The sequence below is a fragment of the Pygocentrus nattereri genome, chromosome 7, assembly GCF_015220715.1.
Source record: "Pygocentrus nattereri isolate fPygNat1 chromosome 7, fPygNat1.pri, whole genome shotgun sequence".
NCBI lineage: Eukaryota > Metazoa > Chordata > Actinopteri > Characiformes > Serrasalmidae > Pygocentrus > Pygocentrus nattereri.
The window spans coordinates 11,468,059-11,487,352 of NC_051217.1; the positions used below are offsets into that span (position 1 = coordinate 11,468,059).

A 19,294-nucleotide genomic window follows, 5' to 3' on the forward strand; every position below is an offset into this window, starting at 1 on the left:
AAAGAGACAACTGTTTTCAAGATCTTTGTTTCAAAGATTCTGCATAATTGAATTGTTAAGACGAAAATAGTCATTTAACTTTCTAGAGAACTTACAGAGTCAGAATTGCACACAGTGGTGGTGATAGAACCCAGGCATCTTAAGGGTTTAATGCCTCTAAAGCTACTCACAGAAAGTTGCTACACAATATGATGCCTGAGACAGTGTTTTACAACAGTTTTGCAATAAAATGTTTTTTTTTAAATCCATGGCCATGCAGGACACTGTACGACAAAGATTTACCACTATTTAATAATGAGTTTTATTCATTTAAATATTAATACCACCATCATTACACATAAAACTCAGAAGAGACGTGTAGTGACAATTAATTAATAAAACTTAATTAATAAAGTGGCTACATTTGTGTTACTGACATTGCAAACTATGGTTCCTATCACAACCACTATAAATAAATTTGAGCCAGTACGTCTACAGTGCTTTATGTCACAACAAACCACTCTGAATTACTTCTTACTTACATCTCCACAACTGAATTAAAATTGGTGTGATTCTCCTACATTAGCCTCAATCACTTTGCTACACAGATGCTAAACAACCAAACACCAAACATACCTTAGCTGATTGATTAGGGGAAAATGGTATAAATAATTTTTTGTCAACTATCTATTATTAAGTAAATTAGAGCAGTAGTGGGGATAGAAGTATAAATAAACAGTCAATAAACAGTGATAATACAGAAGGCTATTGAAGAATTTACCTGTGATGACGGTCAGGGGCGTGGCCTCAGAGCTCTCCACCCCCTCTCCTGTGACTGACTGCACAGTAATCTTGTACTCATGATATGCCTCCAATCCAGAAATCACAGCACTGAGATTCCCTCTGTTCATCCACAACCCTCTCACCCTGCCAGAAGATACATCCGTCCAGTACAAGACGTACTGTTCAAACACAGCGTTCTTGGTGGAGTCAGGGGCAACCCAAGACACTACAATCTGACTTGATGTGACATCTGTCACTGTGATATTTTGTGGAGAGTTTGGTCCTGAAACATTACAGCAAAAACGTACTCTCAGTATTAGTGTGTTACTGTATGATATGCTGTGAGACTATGATGCTGTGTGGGGACTTACTGGTCTTAGCAATGAAAATGGGTCCTAGTGTTTGAGATGCTCCACTGGGGTGTTTAAGACTGAGTGAGAAGTAATAGACGTGTCCGGGGGAGAGTCCATGCACACCCACTCTATTTTGTGTGTGCGTGAGTGATGTAAGTGTGAGTGCTCGCGTCCCAGACCGCTCCTCAACATGTAGACTGAGCTGTGATCTGGCGGCCGAGCTCAGGAGCTGAGAGAGATTTAACCAGCGGAAAACCGCTTCTGTCTCACATACACTCTCCAACTGCAGTCCAAAGAAGGAGCCCTGCAGCACTGAAAGACACAAATTACACACACTCTATAATGGTAGCAGACACTCAGATACATACAGTACTGCTAATGTCAGAGTCCATCCTTCATATCCTGAATTTCCTGTCAAAGCGGCCATTAAGCAAAGTTTCGAGATATTTCAGCAGGTTAGATATGAGATTATTTACTTTTTTTTTTTTTTAATTTGGGGAATTCCAAAGGAAAATAAGTGAAAAAACATGAGTTTCTAAAACTGGAGTTGAGAGAATGATTAAAAGATACAGAGAAAATGGGACTGTTTTCATCTTCAAGCCCCATTCTTGCTTTACAGTAGTGAAAATCAAACAAGAACAAGAGGGCAAAGTGTCCTCCGTTTTTGAAAGGCAGTGCAACAGTAACATAGTTATAGATGAAATAGCAATGACATGCACTCTCTCTTTCTCTCACTCACAATCTGTCTGGCATATGTAGGGGAGCCGCAAATAACACAAGAGAGAGGTCAGGAAGTAGCCAGGTGCAGTTGCGTTCTTCTGAAGTGCAAAACAATCTGTCTGATTGGCTGAGAGAGATGACATCACATCAACACTGAGGTTGTATGTGGATTCATCAGACCAGCGTAAGTCCCCCTCTTCCTGCAAAAACAGCAGAAAAGAGATGAAATACATATTTATAGCAGCGTTCAGTTATGACCTACTCGAGTTTAGTTCAGATTTACATAATAAATTTGCATATCATCATCAAATCAACATAACTATACACATATTTATACATATATACACTGATCATGCATAACATTATGACCACTTTGTTGTTTCTGTGCTCATTGTCCATTTTATCAGCTCCACTTACTATATAGGTGCACTTTGTAGTTCTACAATTACAGACTGTAGTCCATCTGTTCTCTGCATAATTTGTTAGCTTCCTTTTACCCTGTTCTTCAGTGGTCAGGACCCCCATGGACCCTCACAGAGCAGGTACTGTTTGGGTGATGGATCATTCTCAACACTGCAGTAACACTGACGTGGTGATGGTGTATTAGTGCTTGTTATACTGGTATGAGTGGATCAGACACAGCAGTGCTGCTAGAGTTTTTAAACACCACATGTGCACTTTCAATGTGATACCTGTCGGTCATTCAGAGCAGTCCACAGGAGCAGCAGATGGTTATAGTTTTTTAGATGGGATGAAACAGACAAAAACTCAGCATCTGTCTTTAGATTAGCCAGATGGACTCCAGGGGCTGTCTTCCCACATGCCTGCTGGGCCTCAGCCCAGGCCAGGCCTCCATCAGCTTTCACCTGGAAGCAGGTCCAGCCTATAGCCATCCAGCCCATAGGACACTCACCTATACAAGACACAAATCACGTAGTTAGTATGAATCAGGGTATGAACATGTGCCGGACAGAATGTATGAGCCAATGTACCGGTCTTTATGGCCAGCTGCAGTTTCTGTGTGATGGTGATATTGAGATGTGGAATTTGTGTTGTCTTCCTCACAGTGACATCATAATGAGTTCCAGGCTGTAGTCCTGTTACCAGACGGGATGGCCGAAAGGAGGAGAAGACCCAACACTGCTGATCTACACATATCCACAGTGCTTGGCCTTTACTCCAGCCAGTCCAGCTCAACAGAGCACTGGTAGAAGAAACCTCCACCTTCAGAAAGGAGCTCTGCAGAGGAACTGACAAGATAGCCAAACAGAGCAAAGTAAGCTTCAACAAATCCCTATCTGCTGTATCTGTAGTATACAGTATCTGTAGTGTACAGTCATTATTATTTATAGAAATGTCATCAAGTCCGTTTAAATTGACTGGCCACCATACACATAATGTTTCTCTAGAATATCCTGTCTTCTGTCAGATAGATTACTACCTCCTGAATCCTCTGAAAATAAAAGAAATAATAATAACAATAAATGTTAATGTTAAATGTTAACACTGCTCTTTTACTGTATCTAGTGCCTGAAAGTTATCTAAAACATTGTAAGCTGCCTTGAGATCTAAGAACTGTAGTATCAAATTTGTACAATTTTTATTTTGAACATATGTGTCGTATCTGCCCAGTGACTACTATTAAAAGTGAGTTTTGAGGCAATGTTTTTTTTTGTTCTTTCTAAGTGAATTTCAAAGTTATCATTGGTAATAACTGACGGTAGGCTACAGATCCAGCAAACAGAGATGAGGAAGAAAAATGCTGCAGTGTTCAGTTAAAGGAGTCATCACAACAGAAACAGCAGAAACCCAAAATCTGCACAGTTCCTCTCACCCAGCTGGAATGATCTACTGTCCAGCAGCTGCATGTGTCTGTATGACTGCAGAGCCAGACTCAGCTCTTCAGCCCCCTGGGGCACACTTACATCTATAACACACCCACACACACTTTCACACACCGCACTGCTGCTCAGCACCTGCCAGAGAGATGATACTCTTTAATATCCAGCTGTACATTCTCAAAACATATGTGTTAAAGGGGCATCCTCTCAATTTCTCAAAATATAGCAAATTAAATCATTAAGATGTTATAACCCCAATTCCAATGAAGTTGGGACATTGTGTAAACATAAATAAAAACAGAATATGATGATTTGCAAATCCTTTTCAACCTATATTCAATTGAATACACTACAAAGGCAAGATATATAATGTTTAAATAGATTAACTTTATTGTTTTTTGCAAATATTCACTCATTTTGAATTTGATGCCTGCAACATGTTCCAAAGAAGTTGGGACAGGGGCAACAAAAGACTGGGAAAGTTGAGGAATGCTCAAACAACACCTGTTTGGAACATTCCACAGGTGAGCAGGTTAATTGGAAACAGGTGTCATGATTGGGTATAAAGGGAGCATCCTTGAAAGGCTCAGTCGTTCACAAGCAAGGATGTGGTGAGGCTCACCACTTTGTGAACAACTGCGTGAGCAAAGAGTCCAACAGTTTAGGAACGTTTCTCAACGTGCAATTGCAAGGAATTTAGAGATGTCATCATCTACAGTTCATAATATCATCAAAAGATTCAGAGAATCTGAAGAAATCTCTGCAAGTAAGTGGCAAGGCAGAAAACCAACATTGAATGCCCATGACCTTTGATACCTCAGGTGGTACTGCATTAAAAACTGACATCATTCTGTAATGGGTATTACCATATGGGCTCAGGAACACTCCAGAAAACCATTGCCAGTGAACACAGTTCGTCACTCCATCTACAAGTGCAAGTTAAAACTCTGCCATGCAAAGCCAAAGCCATATATCAACAACACCCAGAAACGCCGCCGGCTTCTCTGGGCTCAAGCTCATCTGAGATGGACTGACGCAAAGTGGAAAGTCTGATGAGTCCACATTTCAAATTGTTTTGGGAAATCATGGACGTAATGTCCTCTGGGCCAAAGAGGAAAAGGACTGTCCAGATTGTTATCAGCACAAAGTTCAAAAGCCAGCATCTCTGATGGTATGGGGGTGTGTTAGCGCCCATGGCATGGGTAACTTGCACATCTGTGAAGGCACCATTAATGCTGAAAGGTATATACAGGTTTTGGAGCAACATATGCTGCATTCTAAGCAACGTCTTTTTCAGGGACGTCCCTGCTTATTTCAGCAAGACAATGCCAAGCCACATTCTGCACGTGTTACAACAGTGTGGCTTCGTAGTAAAAGAGTGCGGGTACTAGACTGGCCTGCTTGCAGTCCAGACCTGTCTCACATTGAAAATGTGTGGCACATTATGAAGTGCAAAATACGACAACGGAGACCCCGGACTGTTGAGCAACTGAAGTTGTACATCAAGCAAGAATGGGAAAGAATTCCACCTTCAAAACTTCAACAATTAGTGTCCTCACTTCCCAAACGCTTATTGAGTGTTCTTAAAAGGAAAGGTAATGTAATACATTGGTAAACATGCCCCTGTCCCAACTTTGGAACATGTTGCAGGCATCAAATTCAAAATGAGTGAATATTTGCAAAAAACAATAAAGTTTATGCGTTTGAACATTAAATATCTTGTCTTTGTAGTGTATTCAATTGAATAGGTTGAAAAGGACTTGCAAATCATTGTATTCTGTTTTTATTTATGTTTTACACAACGTCCCAACTTCATTGGAATTGGAGTTTTAAGATACCAACTAAACCAGAGTGTTTTGGTGTGAAATTCTCCACTCTAGAGAGTCAGAGTTGTTATTGTTCATAGTGGTGGTGTTAGGAATCACATGTCTAACATTTAATATCTCTTGTTCCTCACAGAAAGATTTGACATGAAATGTTTATGTTTAAGTTGCCTAATATCTGAGATATTATTTTATGATAGTTCTGCAATAATAATTTGGCCTAAAACTAAATAATTTTTAACTTAAAGTTAAAAATAATAATAATTTATGGCAAAGAGCTATATGCAGAGAGCTATAAGGTAAAATAGTCCCTAAAGTAAACTTATTTTACAGATTTAGCATCATTTCACCAATATGAAAATTACTTTTAAAAACTTAAAAAATATATAGGTACACCGCTCATTTTTGGATAGTAAATTAATTGTGTTGTAGACATTGGAACCACTGGTTCTTATAACCACCAGTGAAAACAAAAACAGAGTTTAAAAGTTTCTCTGCAATGTACCATTTCACACCAAACCACTTTGAATGACTTTGTGGTTGAATTATGGAGAAACTTTGGTGGAATTCCCTTTAAAAATAGTGCATTATGGTCTTAAATAAACATGCATGTGCATTAGACAACATACAACAATATGACACGACATGTGTTAAAACAGATTGCAGAAGTTGTGTTGACAACATACCTTGCTTCCTAATAAAAATCTGTAAGTGTGAGGCTGAAAACTCAGAGGAAAAGAGCAAAACTCCACCTGCAGATAGACAGAGGACTGACCGCTCAGGCCAGGGACATTTAACACCTGAGAAAAAGACACATAAATGTGATGCCTCTACAAGTGACTTAGATTATGCAACAACAACAACATCAACAACAAGCATGCCGTGCTTTTATTATCATTCACTGAAACTGCATCTGCACTTTACTGTTGGCTTGAATCTAAAGTATTCATGAATTATGAGTCAGCTGTTGTTTTAAAGCCATGCGCTTTGGGGTTTAACCCTTTAAATGCCTAGGGTCCATCGACAGGCCCAAAGTCTTATTACACACTTCTATGACCTAAGAACAGCTTAACCAGTTTGCATTGAAGCCCCTGTAGTAACTGAAAAATAAGCCTCAGTACATAGTAAGCCTGTGATTTTAATGGGTTAAATACAGTCTCTCTTCAACGTTTTAACATTTCCATTTCCATTCCATTCCATTCACTCTGAACAGAATTAGTATACACAGACTTTATCTCATCACAAAGTTAAAGGAAAAAAAAAAACATTTCAGTCCAATTTATTTGGGTTTCATGGGGATGAAAATCTCATTCAATCAACGTAAACAGTATTCATTAACGGAAATGTACTTTCATTCATTTTTAGCCCATTTTATGTAAACCAGATACTCAAAGACAATATAATTAATTTATTTAATGTCAACGTGTTTTCAGTTTTGAGTGTTCCTTCAGCATCTTCTTTCAGGTTACAGTAAATTAAACCGCATCATCACCACCTCTTGCATTTTAACCTGTAAATAAACAGCTTTCATCACCTGCATCAGGAGCCCCGATATCCACAGAGGAGCCAGGGTATCCATTAGCCGCGTTAGACTGTGGTGTCTGTGAGAACTCGGGCACGTCCTGTATCAGCCAGTCACACTACTTACAGCTTTTTAAAAATCCTGTTCAGCGCTGGGAGATTTGCTCATGAACACTGGCGGTGAAGCACAAACATGAAATTTTACATTGCATTTAAATCTGATTTTAAAAATCTTTGCAAAGGGCTGTGCCTTTCCTGCCGCTAGACAAACCCATGGTCAAGAGCACTAATCCAAACATCAGAATGATAAAAAGTCGCTGACGGAGAAAAACAACAAGCAGTTTATGTCTGTTTTGAATTTGCCGCGCTGGGTCTCCATTCCCTTTCCCAGTGAGCTCCGCCGCTATCACCACATGAACCTTCACCGCAGTCGCCGGCGTTATTATTTTTGTTTAACACCCCTATTCGGGAAAACTCCGCCTACTGTGCCTGGATTGGCTCGTAGTCTCCTGCGTCATTAAATACAATTGGCCACAGTCCATACGCAGAACTAAGCATTAGCCAATCCCGACGCAGGGTTTGTCGGAATATAGGTGGGAAAAACGCCGTTTGTCCCCCTTTATATGTCTATGCTTTCTTGAGTGAGTGACACAGGCTTGCCGTGACTACAGAGGCAGCCCACCCGCCCTAAAACGTACTCACGAGTCTTTTAAGGTCAATGCATGGACGCCGCACAACAACCTGACAAAAATACTTTTACGTTGAATAGTGAACACACCTAGTAACATGGCATTTAATATGATAAACTAAACTCACAGCATTGGTTGAAGAAAAAAGTCATGAAAAAAGATGTTTTCCCTTTGTTCATGTCTATGACGGTTTGGCTTTTATTAGAAGCTCAAAGTGTAAATCGTCTTCTGAGTTTACCATAAGAACTGGGAAAGTCAGATGAAGGGGTTTTTCAGTGGTTATTGGTTGTTGCAACTTGAAATGACAGATTTAAAGGAAAGATAGAGTGGAAAATAATTTACATCAGTGCTCTTATTTGCAAACTTGGTGAACAAAAAGCTCAAATTTATCATTACACAAAAATATTGTGTTTTTTTAGTTGTGTACCAAAAATTCTGGAGGCCACTGTATGATTTACAAATATGTAACTGCATATTCATTCGCTGTGGTTGTTTTGTATGGACGCTAAACTTCAACAAAAATGTCTTAATTTATGCTTAATACAGCGATATAATATATCTTTCACATATGTGGTACCAGGTTGTGTGGCCTAGAATGAGATATGAGTTTCTTGAGAGTATTTTTTCTGCTACAGGCCAAAAAGAGATAAAACTACTAGTGACTGAATCCAAAAAAGGCTGTTGACCTACACTGGCGTCATCATAAGCCACGATTCAGCAGATTCACACAAAGAGGAGGTGAACTCCTCCAACATTTTAATTACTCAGCCATTAAACCATAACACAACTCAGCAAGACAGGGCTGACCACAGCGTGGGATACATTGATGGATAAACATGACAGTTATACATCCACATCCACAGATCTTTGATTTTTTGCCTATAACTCCTGCATGTTGCTTGATCGCACATAGCCTGCTGTTTTTTTGCATATTTGCTTTATCTAAATTTACTCTTCCAAACACTTGTAATTTATAATGTAGCTAGTAGTGTAAAGTCCAGATGTTTCAGGGGTAAATATTATCTTCTCTCATTTTTATTTATAAAGGTCTCCCCTTATCTTTCCTGATTTTCTATAAGCAACTGTTCTGGCATTATAAATTAACATCCATCTATCAGCCACTAAAGCCTAGAAGACCCTTTGTACATATCTTCACCATAATTCACATATTATTTCTTTACCACTGGCATCTCTGGTTTGCTTTTAGGCCCAGATTGCTGTGAAGATTCTGTTACAATAGCTACTGACAAAAGTAAAATAATGGAAACAATGGTATTTCCCAAACACAGCATCAAATAAATGCATTATCTATTAAGTAGCACCTGTGAGATCTTGATATCCATATCTGAAATGATATCTGGGCCTTGTTTCATTTTTCTGCCCAAAGGAGCAGATCTAATTTCCATTAATTTTCCAGAAATATATGAACTTTTGACTAATTACCAAGGGGATTTCTGTCCTCTACCAATACCAGTGATCATAACGAGATGTTTTTCCCCCAAAGAATTTGGATGCATTTTCAGTTTGAACAGAAATGCTACTCAAACACCTGCTCAGAACTGGCTTATTTATTTCTCCCTGTAGGGTAGTTTAAGTCTTTAAAAAATTTTGATGGTTCAAAAAAGTACAAAGTTACCACTTAAATAAAACATGAGCTTAAAAAGATACAAAAATCGATAGACTACTTAATAAAATTAAATATGCAAGAATCAAATTTGCTCCAACATATTTCTTAGCAAAAAAACTGCATGATATACTGATACTAACAAACTACACCTGTGTACATATATTATTCTTTTGACGTTATTACATCTGAAAGTCTAGCTGATTCAACAGTAGTTATTGGTTATGTTCTCATCTATGTGATTAACTTACATAATACTCTCAATAAATCACATACTTGAATGTCCCTAAAACTACAAGATGGTGTTAGTAGTTTGTAGTTTTACTGATCTGTGCAGTAAAAACTGAACATGGCCACTGAGAGAGTATACAGGCTATGTACCACTAGCTGTTAACAATTATTAGTTCCACTGGCATGAGCAGTCCATAGGCTCTTGGTAGCTGTAGTCCACAGTAGTAGAATTGCGTGTGCAGTAAAGCTGGATGATGCGATTTTGTAGGCCATTTTCACGACAACACTTGCAAAAGCGTGCATGGCTGTTTATGTTGAAATTAAAGATGGTGGCAGACGGGCACTTCCCATCACATGAGTATACTGTGACCTGACAGAGAGAGAAACAGAGACAAAGAGCTGAAGTTGTTGGTGAGGTAGTTATTCAGGATGCTTCAGAGAAACCTTAAATGGCATGAATGTAGCTAATGCAATGTAAATCTCACTTACTGGTGCATTACTTCTGCAGTCATCTTTCCTAATGGTGGTCCTAATTGCGACTCTTTTACATGTTTTACCATCCTCTTTACCTACACACATGGAGGAAAACCAGTGTAACATTTTCTTTCTACACATTTATTATCAACATACAGTATATCACTTGTGTAATACTTTAACATGCACTCAGCTCCATTTTTATGGCAATTTTGTTAAAGGTTCAAAACATTAAAACTTTTTGGGGTTAACAGAAATCATGTCACAATTATTAGCGCCTCAGTATTTACTCTTTGTCCAACGTACCTTTGTCAACCTAATATTCTTCTCCTATAATGCTTGATGAGATTGTAGAATACAATGCAAGGAATCTGAGACAACTCTTCTATACATAAACCCTCTAGATACTCCATTGTCCTAGGCCTTCTCTTTTGGACACTTCACTTCAGCTCATCCCACGGGTTTTCAATGGGGTTAAGGTCAGGGGACAGGGAATGCCACAACAATAGCTCAATTCTTTCACTGAAACATTTTTGTGTAGATCTGGATGTATGTTCTATCGATCTCCTGGTACTTCATCCATGATGCCACATGCCCTGACAAGGTTTCCAAGACCTCTGGAGAAAACAGCCTCATTCAAGTATTGCTTAAGAGTTCCTAAACAATCAGGTGGATTTTAATAAAGTAAAATATAAATGGGAACAAGCTTCAGTTGCAGTTTGTTCCTAAGAATTTTGAGGGATGCTAATAAATGTGACATCAATTAAAGATTTTTCAAATATTTTCAGGGTGAGGCTAAGATAACTAACCACAAAGCCAATTTTTTCATTACTTTTTTTAACCAATAATTACTGTATGTGGCAATAATTAATTGTGGATATGACTATATGTATAATCGTCTTTTCTTTATGATACCTACCTTGTTTATAATTTTGTCAGTGGAATATCTAACATTTGATATTTAATTAACATACCCAGATATCACTTTAAAATATTTTTTTTGTAAACTGAGAATAACGGTTCTTGTCAAATGTTATTACACTGTGCTTTGACAGGTTAAATAAATAATGTGTCCTTCACACTGAGTAAGTGCACTTAAACACACCTATACACACGTCTCTCTCTCTTTCACACACATACAAACACACAAAAAAATGAGCTCAGTGCCTTCTGAGCCTCCACTATTGACGTTTTTCTTGTGGAGTCCATTTGATTGATAAGTCTGCACCCATGGTGATGTTCCACATGCCACTGCATAGCTGTAGTGCTTCATTAAGGACAGTAGATTAAAAAAGGAAATTGGAGCTATTTTCAAAATCTAGTCATATGTAAAAGGACATTTTATCCTCTGTTTAGAGAGAAGTCCCTGTATCATGCTAGAAATTTCAGGATCATTAATTAAACTTTGACACTAAAATTCCTGGGACGATAGGGCCATACATCAGAAGTCAAGTTGTTGGACTTATCAGCATGTTTCAACAGAAGATAAATCATTACTCCACATCTGTGCTGAGAGGGAGTGACAAGTGGTGAAGTGTTTGGTATGCAGGGGTGCTGGTCTCTGTGTGTTTGGGCAGGGGGTGCAGGGGGAGGGTGTGTGCAGATAAATGAAGCTGTAACCTGTAATATAGAGTGTGTGGTTAAGAACAGACAAAGAGACAACAAGTCATGTGGCACTTCACCCACATTCATACATACTAGAGAAATGGAATAGAAAATGATTGTAATGTGGAAAGTAATGGACACACACAAACACCGACACGCGCACACACACACACACACACACACACACACACACACACACACACACACACACACACACACACACACACACACACACACTCTTAAAAGAATACTACAGCATCTTTATATAGTAGGCAGATAATCTCTATCTGCTGCATCTGTAGTGTATAAGTGATGACCACAGAGATTACAATGTGTTTCCTTGTACTTAAACAAGAAACAGAAACCTGTTGATTCAAAACTCACTTATAATGGAAGCCAGTGGGCAGCTGCTAAATTCTGTAATTGCTTGTACTTGTAAAATGCAGCACAGCAGCAACTGATACCACTTGATAGTATGTGGCATAAACCCATTGTACACTGATGTGCAAACAACTCAAGCTGGCAGCGATCATGGGGTCTGCTCAAACAGCAAAGTGTTACTGAAGCCGAGTCAGTCAGATGCAAATTTGCTGATCACTTTTAAACAACCTGCCTTGACATAGTCCTACCAGGCATACACTGTGTGATCTTATCTCATTTTTAAGTACACACAAACATAATAACAATCTTTTCTCCTACATATAGTGATTAGGGCAGTTGCAGTATCAAAGTTTTTTTATAAATGACACTATTGCAGATTTGAAAAAGATCAGTTCTTTATCATATCTTTCTTTAGGCCATGAAATACCATAAACTATCAACAGAAAGCTTGTTTTATACAGAAGCAAGACAGCAGAACAATTCTCAAACAGCATTTTTTGTCACTTGCCGTGTGTGGCTGGTATGGAAAGCTTCACTGAGAAATACAAGGGCCTACTGCTAGTTTCACAGTCCTTGTGGTCTAAAATGCACATCACTTTTCACAGTTGTGCTCTCAAGGAAAAAGAAAAGGAAATATGCAGTTATGGTGGTCACAACATTGCAACTGGCATGCTACCATCTTGGTGTTGTGGTGAATGTTAAAAGTCAAAGTCAAGTTAGAAGTCATATGTGAGTTTTTTACAGGTTCCTGCCTTGGTAAAACCTTGGGAAAAATTTATGAAACCAGAACTGTGTTTTTGCTACTTTCATAAGAATAGCCTGGTGTGACATTTTCTCATGTCTGTTTTATTATAAAAGCTGCACTGTTATAGATGTCTGTAGTTTGAATTTGCATTACAGAGACACTGAACTTAGAACTCAGCAACAGCCCAGTGGTTTGTTTTGAGTTATTGAGTTTTCAATTCTTTTCTAAGAACAAGGAATCACATCAAAATTACTGACCATGGTAACTAATGGTACAATACAGATGCTGCAGATACTAGGTTGGAAAACACTGGAGTATTCCTTTATGGTGGAGTAAACAGAAAAAGAGGATGGGAGAGTACCTGTGTCACAGTTAGTACTAGCAGTGGGAGTTACTGGACTAACGGAAAAAGGCAACAAACCAAGTCCAGCACCTGAGAAACACACAGGGGCATGTTCACAATCACACACACTGTCCAGAGGTCACAAACTCGCTCTACCAGCATGCACATTGCCCAACTGGAGAGAATCGCACAGCTTATTCCTCACCTCAGATACTTAAAGCATACCAGCCACCCCACAGGCAAAAGCCCCAACCACTAGAAACACATGCCCTCACACTGAATAGCATGCATATACACCTCTGGTAATATAAGCAATAATTTACATTAACATATAAATTAACAAATATATATTGACGTGAAAAATTACATTCAAACTCACTTTTCAAATTATTTTTTAAAGACACTCACCCACACACACCTACACAAACAGAGAAGGCACATGCCAGTTTTTCCTTAAACCACCTTTGAGTTTCCCAAGCATGCACTTCCAGTCTAATTAAAACATTAGATTATGAACAGATGATTGAGGCTAGCTTCATGCAAACTGCTACTGAGTCAAGCTCATTGATATGATTAAGCATACTTAATTAAGGCAGTATCCTCAAAAATAACCCCTAAATTTGTCTATGACTGATGTTCTTTTTTTAAAATTTCATTCTGGTTTTCTAGTGAAGGAACAATCAAGTTACAACAGTAATAAAGTAAGTAGAAAAGTAACACATGTATCACAGCACAAGACCCAGCAAGCTCAAAAGCTAACACACACACCAAACACAAACACAGGCCTTGGAGGGACAGAAAGACCATCCAAGAAGAAGTTATAAACAGAAGTGAAGTATCTTGCAAATGAAACTATCCTAAACTATTCACTGCTTAGCTTAACACTACCAAAAACTAAATCTAAAAATACAGGCCAAGAATATCAGTGTTAGGCGTATAAAAGTTACTTGTAAATTTTGTAAAATACAGAGGATATTTTTTAATCCTTTCAAAGCACTCTGTGGATGTTTATCATCTAATTGAGAGAATGCAAGAGAAAAAAATAATCAGGGATGAAGGAAAAGAAAATAATCAAATACAGATTGAGAGACAAAGAGGAAGAGAGGCCTGTAAGAGGTGTACAGTATGTACTTTACTTCCTCCAGGGCAGAAGGGGGGCAGTTTAACCACAGGCAAAACCAACAGCCATTAAGCCCAGCACTGCCACTCCCTCATGCTGCTGCAATTAGCACTCACCAACCCCAAAAAGCATAAAAATCCACGTCCCCAGTCTACTTACATGTCTTACAGCAGCCATCCACATAAGTCTGCACTACACCTCCATTCTGAAAAGAAATCATAGAGGTTATGAAGGAGGGCAAAGGGCCTCAACAGTCTCAGAACAACAAAATTTGGCAGTGTTGAATACACTCAGACCTGAATACACTCGGTGTCATTGAAAGGGGGGCAAACAACTCCGGAGGCAAGAATCACTGCTCCCACTGCAGTCTCCATACAGTCAAATCGTGTGCAGTTAGCCACCCATGAGCTTCCCGCCTATAATCATACAACCCATGCACACTCACACAGTTAAATTTTATTTCATTGCAACTACTCACCAACTGGCCACTACAATTACAACTACTCTGTAACTATACTCTTTGTCCATTTAATCAGGTCCCTTTGAAATAGCTCACATATTTGTGTGCTTGCTCTTTCAATGTTTGTTATGTTTGGAGTTTTCAATCTTTCAAATTAAGATCTGTTTTTAATATGTCTTCACTGCATTTATTTGTTAATAACTGTGCTCAGTTTTCTTAGTTTCCAGTCTAACTGACCTTAACTTTTCTCTGTAGATGCTGAGAAAATGGCAACTGGACACTGAGCTGAACTGCAGCAACTGGATCAACAGATCAGGGCTTTTCTGGAGTGGCAGACCAAGAGATGGTGTTTTAGTGATCCAGGGTCAGACATCTGAAAGCACAGTAGCTTTCAAGGTAATGGTGTTATCTTAAATTTTCCTAGTGCATAGGTTTTGGATATCTCAAAGTGCTTTCCTGTGGCTCCAAGCAAACACAAGAACATTAGAACTATGGTCATTCACGCAGGGATGAACAACATTTTATCATGTCAGAGTGAAGTCCTAAAGGAGCATTTCTATACTAAATAAATTTAGATCAATTTCTAACCTTCATTTTTAAGTCTTAAAAAAAGTTGTTTTTCTAGTTTTAATTCTCCAGGTGACATGATATCAATTTTCATACCTATGCTGATGGTGCAATTATACTATACGTTTATAATTATACTATATTTCCGTTCCTTCTGAAAATCAAGACTCTGTTTTACCAGCAGTGTGTGCTGTCACAATTTTCAGCTACATAAAAAACTGAAGTACTGATCGTTGGTATTAAAACTCAGAAGCTTGGTTCTTTAGCTTCATATATCAAGCCTGAAGAGTGAAACCTGAATATAATCATAGACTATGATCTCACAGTCACTAAATTAGCTTTTTATCATTTTAGAAGTAGTGCTAAAGTTCTGACTTTTCCATTGCAGAATGATGCAGAGAAACGTTTTCATGTATTTGTTCCAAGCAGACTTTATTACTGTACCACTCTTTTTACTGGGCTTCCTGAGAAAATCTATCCTCAACAACTCATACAAAATGCTGCAGTACAGATTCTAATGAAAACAAAACAGAGAGCTCATATCATCCCTGTTTGGAAATAACTGCACTGGCTACCTGTTTCTTTTAGGCTTATATCACAAAAAGTCTGTCTGTTTATGTTCCAACATGTGATCTTAGATCTGCAAATATTGGCCTTCTGCATATATCTTCCGTAGGATAAGGAAAACATATGGAGGCCTCTTTCAGCTACTATGCTTCCAAACTGTGGAACTCAAATCCACCTTTTATTAGACAGTCAAGCTCAGTGCTCACTTTTAAGAAACATTTAAAATATATCTCCTTTATGTTTAATTAAAACTCTTTCTCTCTGTTTGATCTGATTTAATGTTTTTTGATCTGTCAAATAATTTTTAATTAATACTTCTTTTTTCTGTAGTTTCTTCTATTACTGTTAAGCTTCATCCACTTTCTGTAAAGCACTTTGAAGTGCCACCAGTATGAAAAGTGCTCTATATATAAAATTGTTATTTATTATTATTATTATTATTATTATTATTATTATTGTTGTTGTTGTTGTTGTTAGCCAAGTAAGTGCACTTTTTAGTTCTACAATTACAGACTGCAGTCCATCTGTTTCTCTGCATAATTTGCTAGCTCTCTTTTGTCCTGTTCTTCAATGGTCAGGACCCCCACAGGACCACCACAGAGCAGGTATTATTTGGGAGGTGGATCATTGTCCCTGCACCCACTACATTAACAATGAAATATCAAAATAACCCAAATAATACCTGCCCTGTGGTGGTCCTAAACATTGATGATGGGTAAAACAGGGCTAACAAAGTACGCAGTAAAACAGATGGACTTGTAGAACTACAAAGTGCACCTATAGGGCAAGTCGACCTGATAAAATAGACAATGAGTGTAGAAACATGGAGGTGTATTTAATGAAGTGGCTGGTGGACATAATTAGTTTGTTATATACCTGAATGTGTGCACTATGTTTAACAAAGTCAGACATACCATAAATACTTCTGTAGATCCATTTTCACTGGAAAATGAGCATGAGATGTTTTTACAGGAGCCACAACACACATGGGGGTCAGAAGATGGGACATACACCTGATGCTTTAGAAACAAAAGAAAAGATAAGGTGAACTGAAACTGCACACATGACCACCTTCTCAAAAAGGAACAGGATATTTACAAAACTCATTTATGGTTCATGACTAATTTTGTTTATTTTCAAATATTCCTTGTCAGCTTAATGCTCCTTAAAGTTTCTGAGCAACCCATTACAATATTCCCAGAACACTCTCTTCACTCCACACTAAATTGGTTTAAACGATTATTGCCTTTAGTTTAGGGCTGCATATTTGATACACTGGCGGTTGTATTACAGTATTCTATGAATCTGTCAGTGGCTTCAGAAATCTCTCACAAATTGCCTGAACAAGCCTTTAGAATACAGCACTGGTTATCCCATATTCTTTTCCATATGCAAGATCATGGCCATCTAAATATTTTTTCACTAACAGGTAGTGGATGTACATGAGCTACAATTAAAATAATGACGACTCTTGTATTGTGGATAGTTTCAGCAGGACTTACAGGCTCACACTTTTCAGAGCAGTTGGCAGTTGTCACGTCCATAGCATAGAAGCCTGTGCTGGGGTCTTTGTGTGTGAGGCACTGCACAGTGTAGCACAGCTCACCGTCAAAATACTGTACCATAGACTGGCCTGGGCTAAGCACAGTCACACCCTGAAACAAACACACATCTGCCTTCTCTACACACACACACATACACACACACACACACACACACACACACACATATTAGCAAATGTATATATATATATATATATATATTTCATATACGATGAAATGTCTATGTGTGTTGTCTTACTGCAGGAGTAGTGAGTGCAGCCACAGGTACTGGTGTAATCTGGTTCTTCAACTTGAATTTCTCCCTAAATACCAAAAAGGTCAAAAACTGTTCAGACAAATGAGATGATGTCTGATGAAGTCTACAAATAGGCTCCTGAAAGGAATGTCAAAAAAGTAATTTACAATTTAATACTACTAATTTATAAGACTATTCTATGCCTTTTGCAAAAGGTTTTAAATAGAACATGTGTTATGTACAAAACTCACAAGTCTAAATGTGCCATATATGCACCATTTACAGAGCAAAATGCAAAATGGGTTTTTCTCCATCATGCATATGCATTTGAAGCACAATCAGGCAAAAAATTGATGGAGATGTTGGAAATGCAGCTGATTACGTTCAATTTAGAATTTATATGAGGAATTAGCTCAGCTTTCCAGTTTTGCATGGAATTTTAACCTTTTCTTAAAACTAGGAGAAAATGTTGCACTTCTTTTAAAAACAGTAGCAGATTATGTTAAAGCTAGACTGTGGCACAGGTCTATGCTGAAAGATCTGAAAGAGAAAGAAAAACACCTCTTAAACACCTCAAGAGTTTGTCTAGTGATTCAGATGATACTGGCTTTCCATGCTATTGTCCCTTAAACAATATCCATTTTATTGTTTATATTTTTTGAAACTACAAAGAATTACGCACTCAGATGTTTTGCTAAGAATGAATTTATTAACACTGCTATTTCTTCATTAAGGTTTCCAGAGCGTGTTGGCAGCTCCACTGTTTCTCTGCACCTTTTAAACTCTTACAAGCGTAATGCAATTAGCAGGCAATTCTACATGCAGTTTGATTATCTATAGAAAAGGCTGCATTAAGGCTAGTTCTGCAGTTTGCCTTCCCATGAATGTACAACTTGCCCAACAGAGAGGGAAGGACTCACCGCGGTGCACTGAGGTTGTATGATGTTTTGACACTGACACTCTGAGGAAGAGACAACAGAGTTCTGAACAAATCAGCTCATCATATTTGTACATAGTTTTGTATGTGTGAGTGTTTGTGTGAGAAAGTACACTACCACAGTAGATCTCTGGGCAGCAGCTGCCAGGAACAGGTCTTCTAACCAAAGCAGCACCAGGGGCACAGCTAATACTGGGCTCAGGACACAGGCTCATGTCACACACTGCCAAGAAAAAGCAATGACCATTTACTTGTAACCCTTAATAACCTTTGATTAAAAAATGGATAATGGCATGTACACTGCAATGTAGGTTTTCTCTACTTGATTATGCAATAATAGAAATCTTTCATAGTTCTGTTTTAGTTATTACCATTTGTGCATTTCTGTGTGCATAAGTGCTGTGTAGCATCATATTTTGCTATATGTATGTGTGCTGAAATACCACAGTGATATTGGGGACAGCAGTGATTCGTAGTGTTTATGTCTACTGCCAGAATCTCTCCAAGCAAACACACTGGGATGGGATCCATACAGGACTCACACACTGCAAAATACACACATTGTCAAAATGCAGTAATCTAAATATTCACATTTTTATTCACAGCCATAGAAAAAAGAATTATCTTATGTAGTGTGTTTTGCCACAGAAATAGTTTACAATAAGAGTTAAGCACTTAAACTGTAGGTCTATTATTCAGTTAATAATCTAAATGCTTATTTCTTCATAATTACT

At 38.1% G+C, this 19,294-nt stretch overlaps 2 protein-coding genes across 4 annotated transcripts in view; both read right to left on the reverse strand.

The window, feature by feature from the left end:
* Positions 1-7,396, reverse strand: part of ptprq (protein tyrosine phosphatase receptor type Q) — a 61,555-nt gene extending 54,159 nt beyond the window's left edge. For all 3 annotated transcript variants that reach the window (XM_037539757.1, XM_037539756.1, XM_037539755.1), the window contains exons 1-8: positions 7,034-7,396; positions 6,186-6,299; positions 3,670-3,811; positions 2,828-3,085; positions 2,528-2,748; positions 1,855-2,035; positions 1,134-1,427; positions 761-1,045 (exon numbers count right to left, since the gene is read on the reverse strand). In XM_037539757.1, the coding sequence (XP_037395654.1) occupies positions 761-1,045; positions 1,134-1,427; positions 1,855-2,035; positions 2,528-2,748; positions 2,828-3,085; positions 3,670-3,811; positions 6,186-6,299; positions 7,034-7,078 (1,540 nt within the window). In that variant the 5' untranslated portion in view covers positions 7,079-7,396. The remainder of the gene's footprint in view (positions 1-760; positions 1,046-1,133; positions 1,428-1,854; positions 2,036-2,527; positions 2,749-2,827; positions 3,086-3,669; positions 3,812-6,185; positions 6,300-7,033) is intronic.
* A 1,765-nt stretch (positions 7,397-9,161) lies between these two features.
* The window catches only part of otogl (otogelin-like), a 43,678-nt gene continuing 33,545 nt past the window's right edge, over positions 9,162-19,294 (reverse strand). Inside the window, exons 48-58 of the mRNA XM_037540194.1 lie at positions 19,004-19,105; positions 18,679-18,783; positions 18,544-18,584; positions 17,627-17,690; positions 17,329-17,507; positions 16,741-16,845; positions 14,529-14,648; positions 14,392-14,437; positions 13,131-13,202; positions 10,054-10,133; positions 9,162-9,934 (exon numbers count right to left, since the gene is read on the reverse strand). Of these exons, the coding sequence (XP_037396091.1) occupies positions 9,734-9,934; positions 10,054-10,133; positions 13,131-13,202; positions 14,392-14,437; positions 14,529-14,648; positions 16,741-16,845; positions 17,329-17,507; positions 17,627-17,690; positions 18,544-18,584; positions 18,679-18,783; positions 19,004-19,105 (1,115 nt within the window). The 3' untranslated portion in view covers positions 9,162-9,733. The remainder of the gene's footprint in view (positions 9,935-10,053; positions 10,134-13,130; positions 13,203-14,391; positions 14,438-14,528; positions 14,649-16,740; positions 16,846-17,328; positions 17,508-17,626; positions 17,691-18,543; positions 18,585-18,678; positions 18,784-19,003; positions 19,106-19,294) is intronic.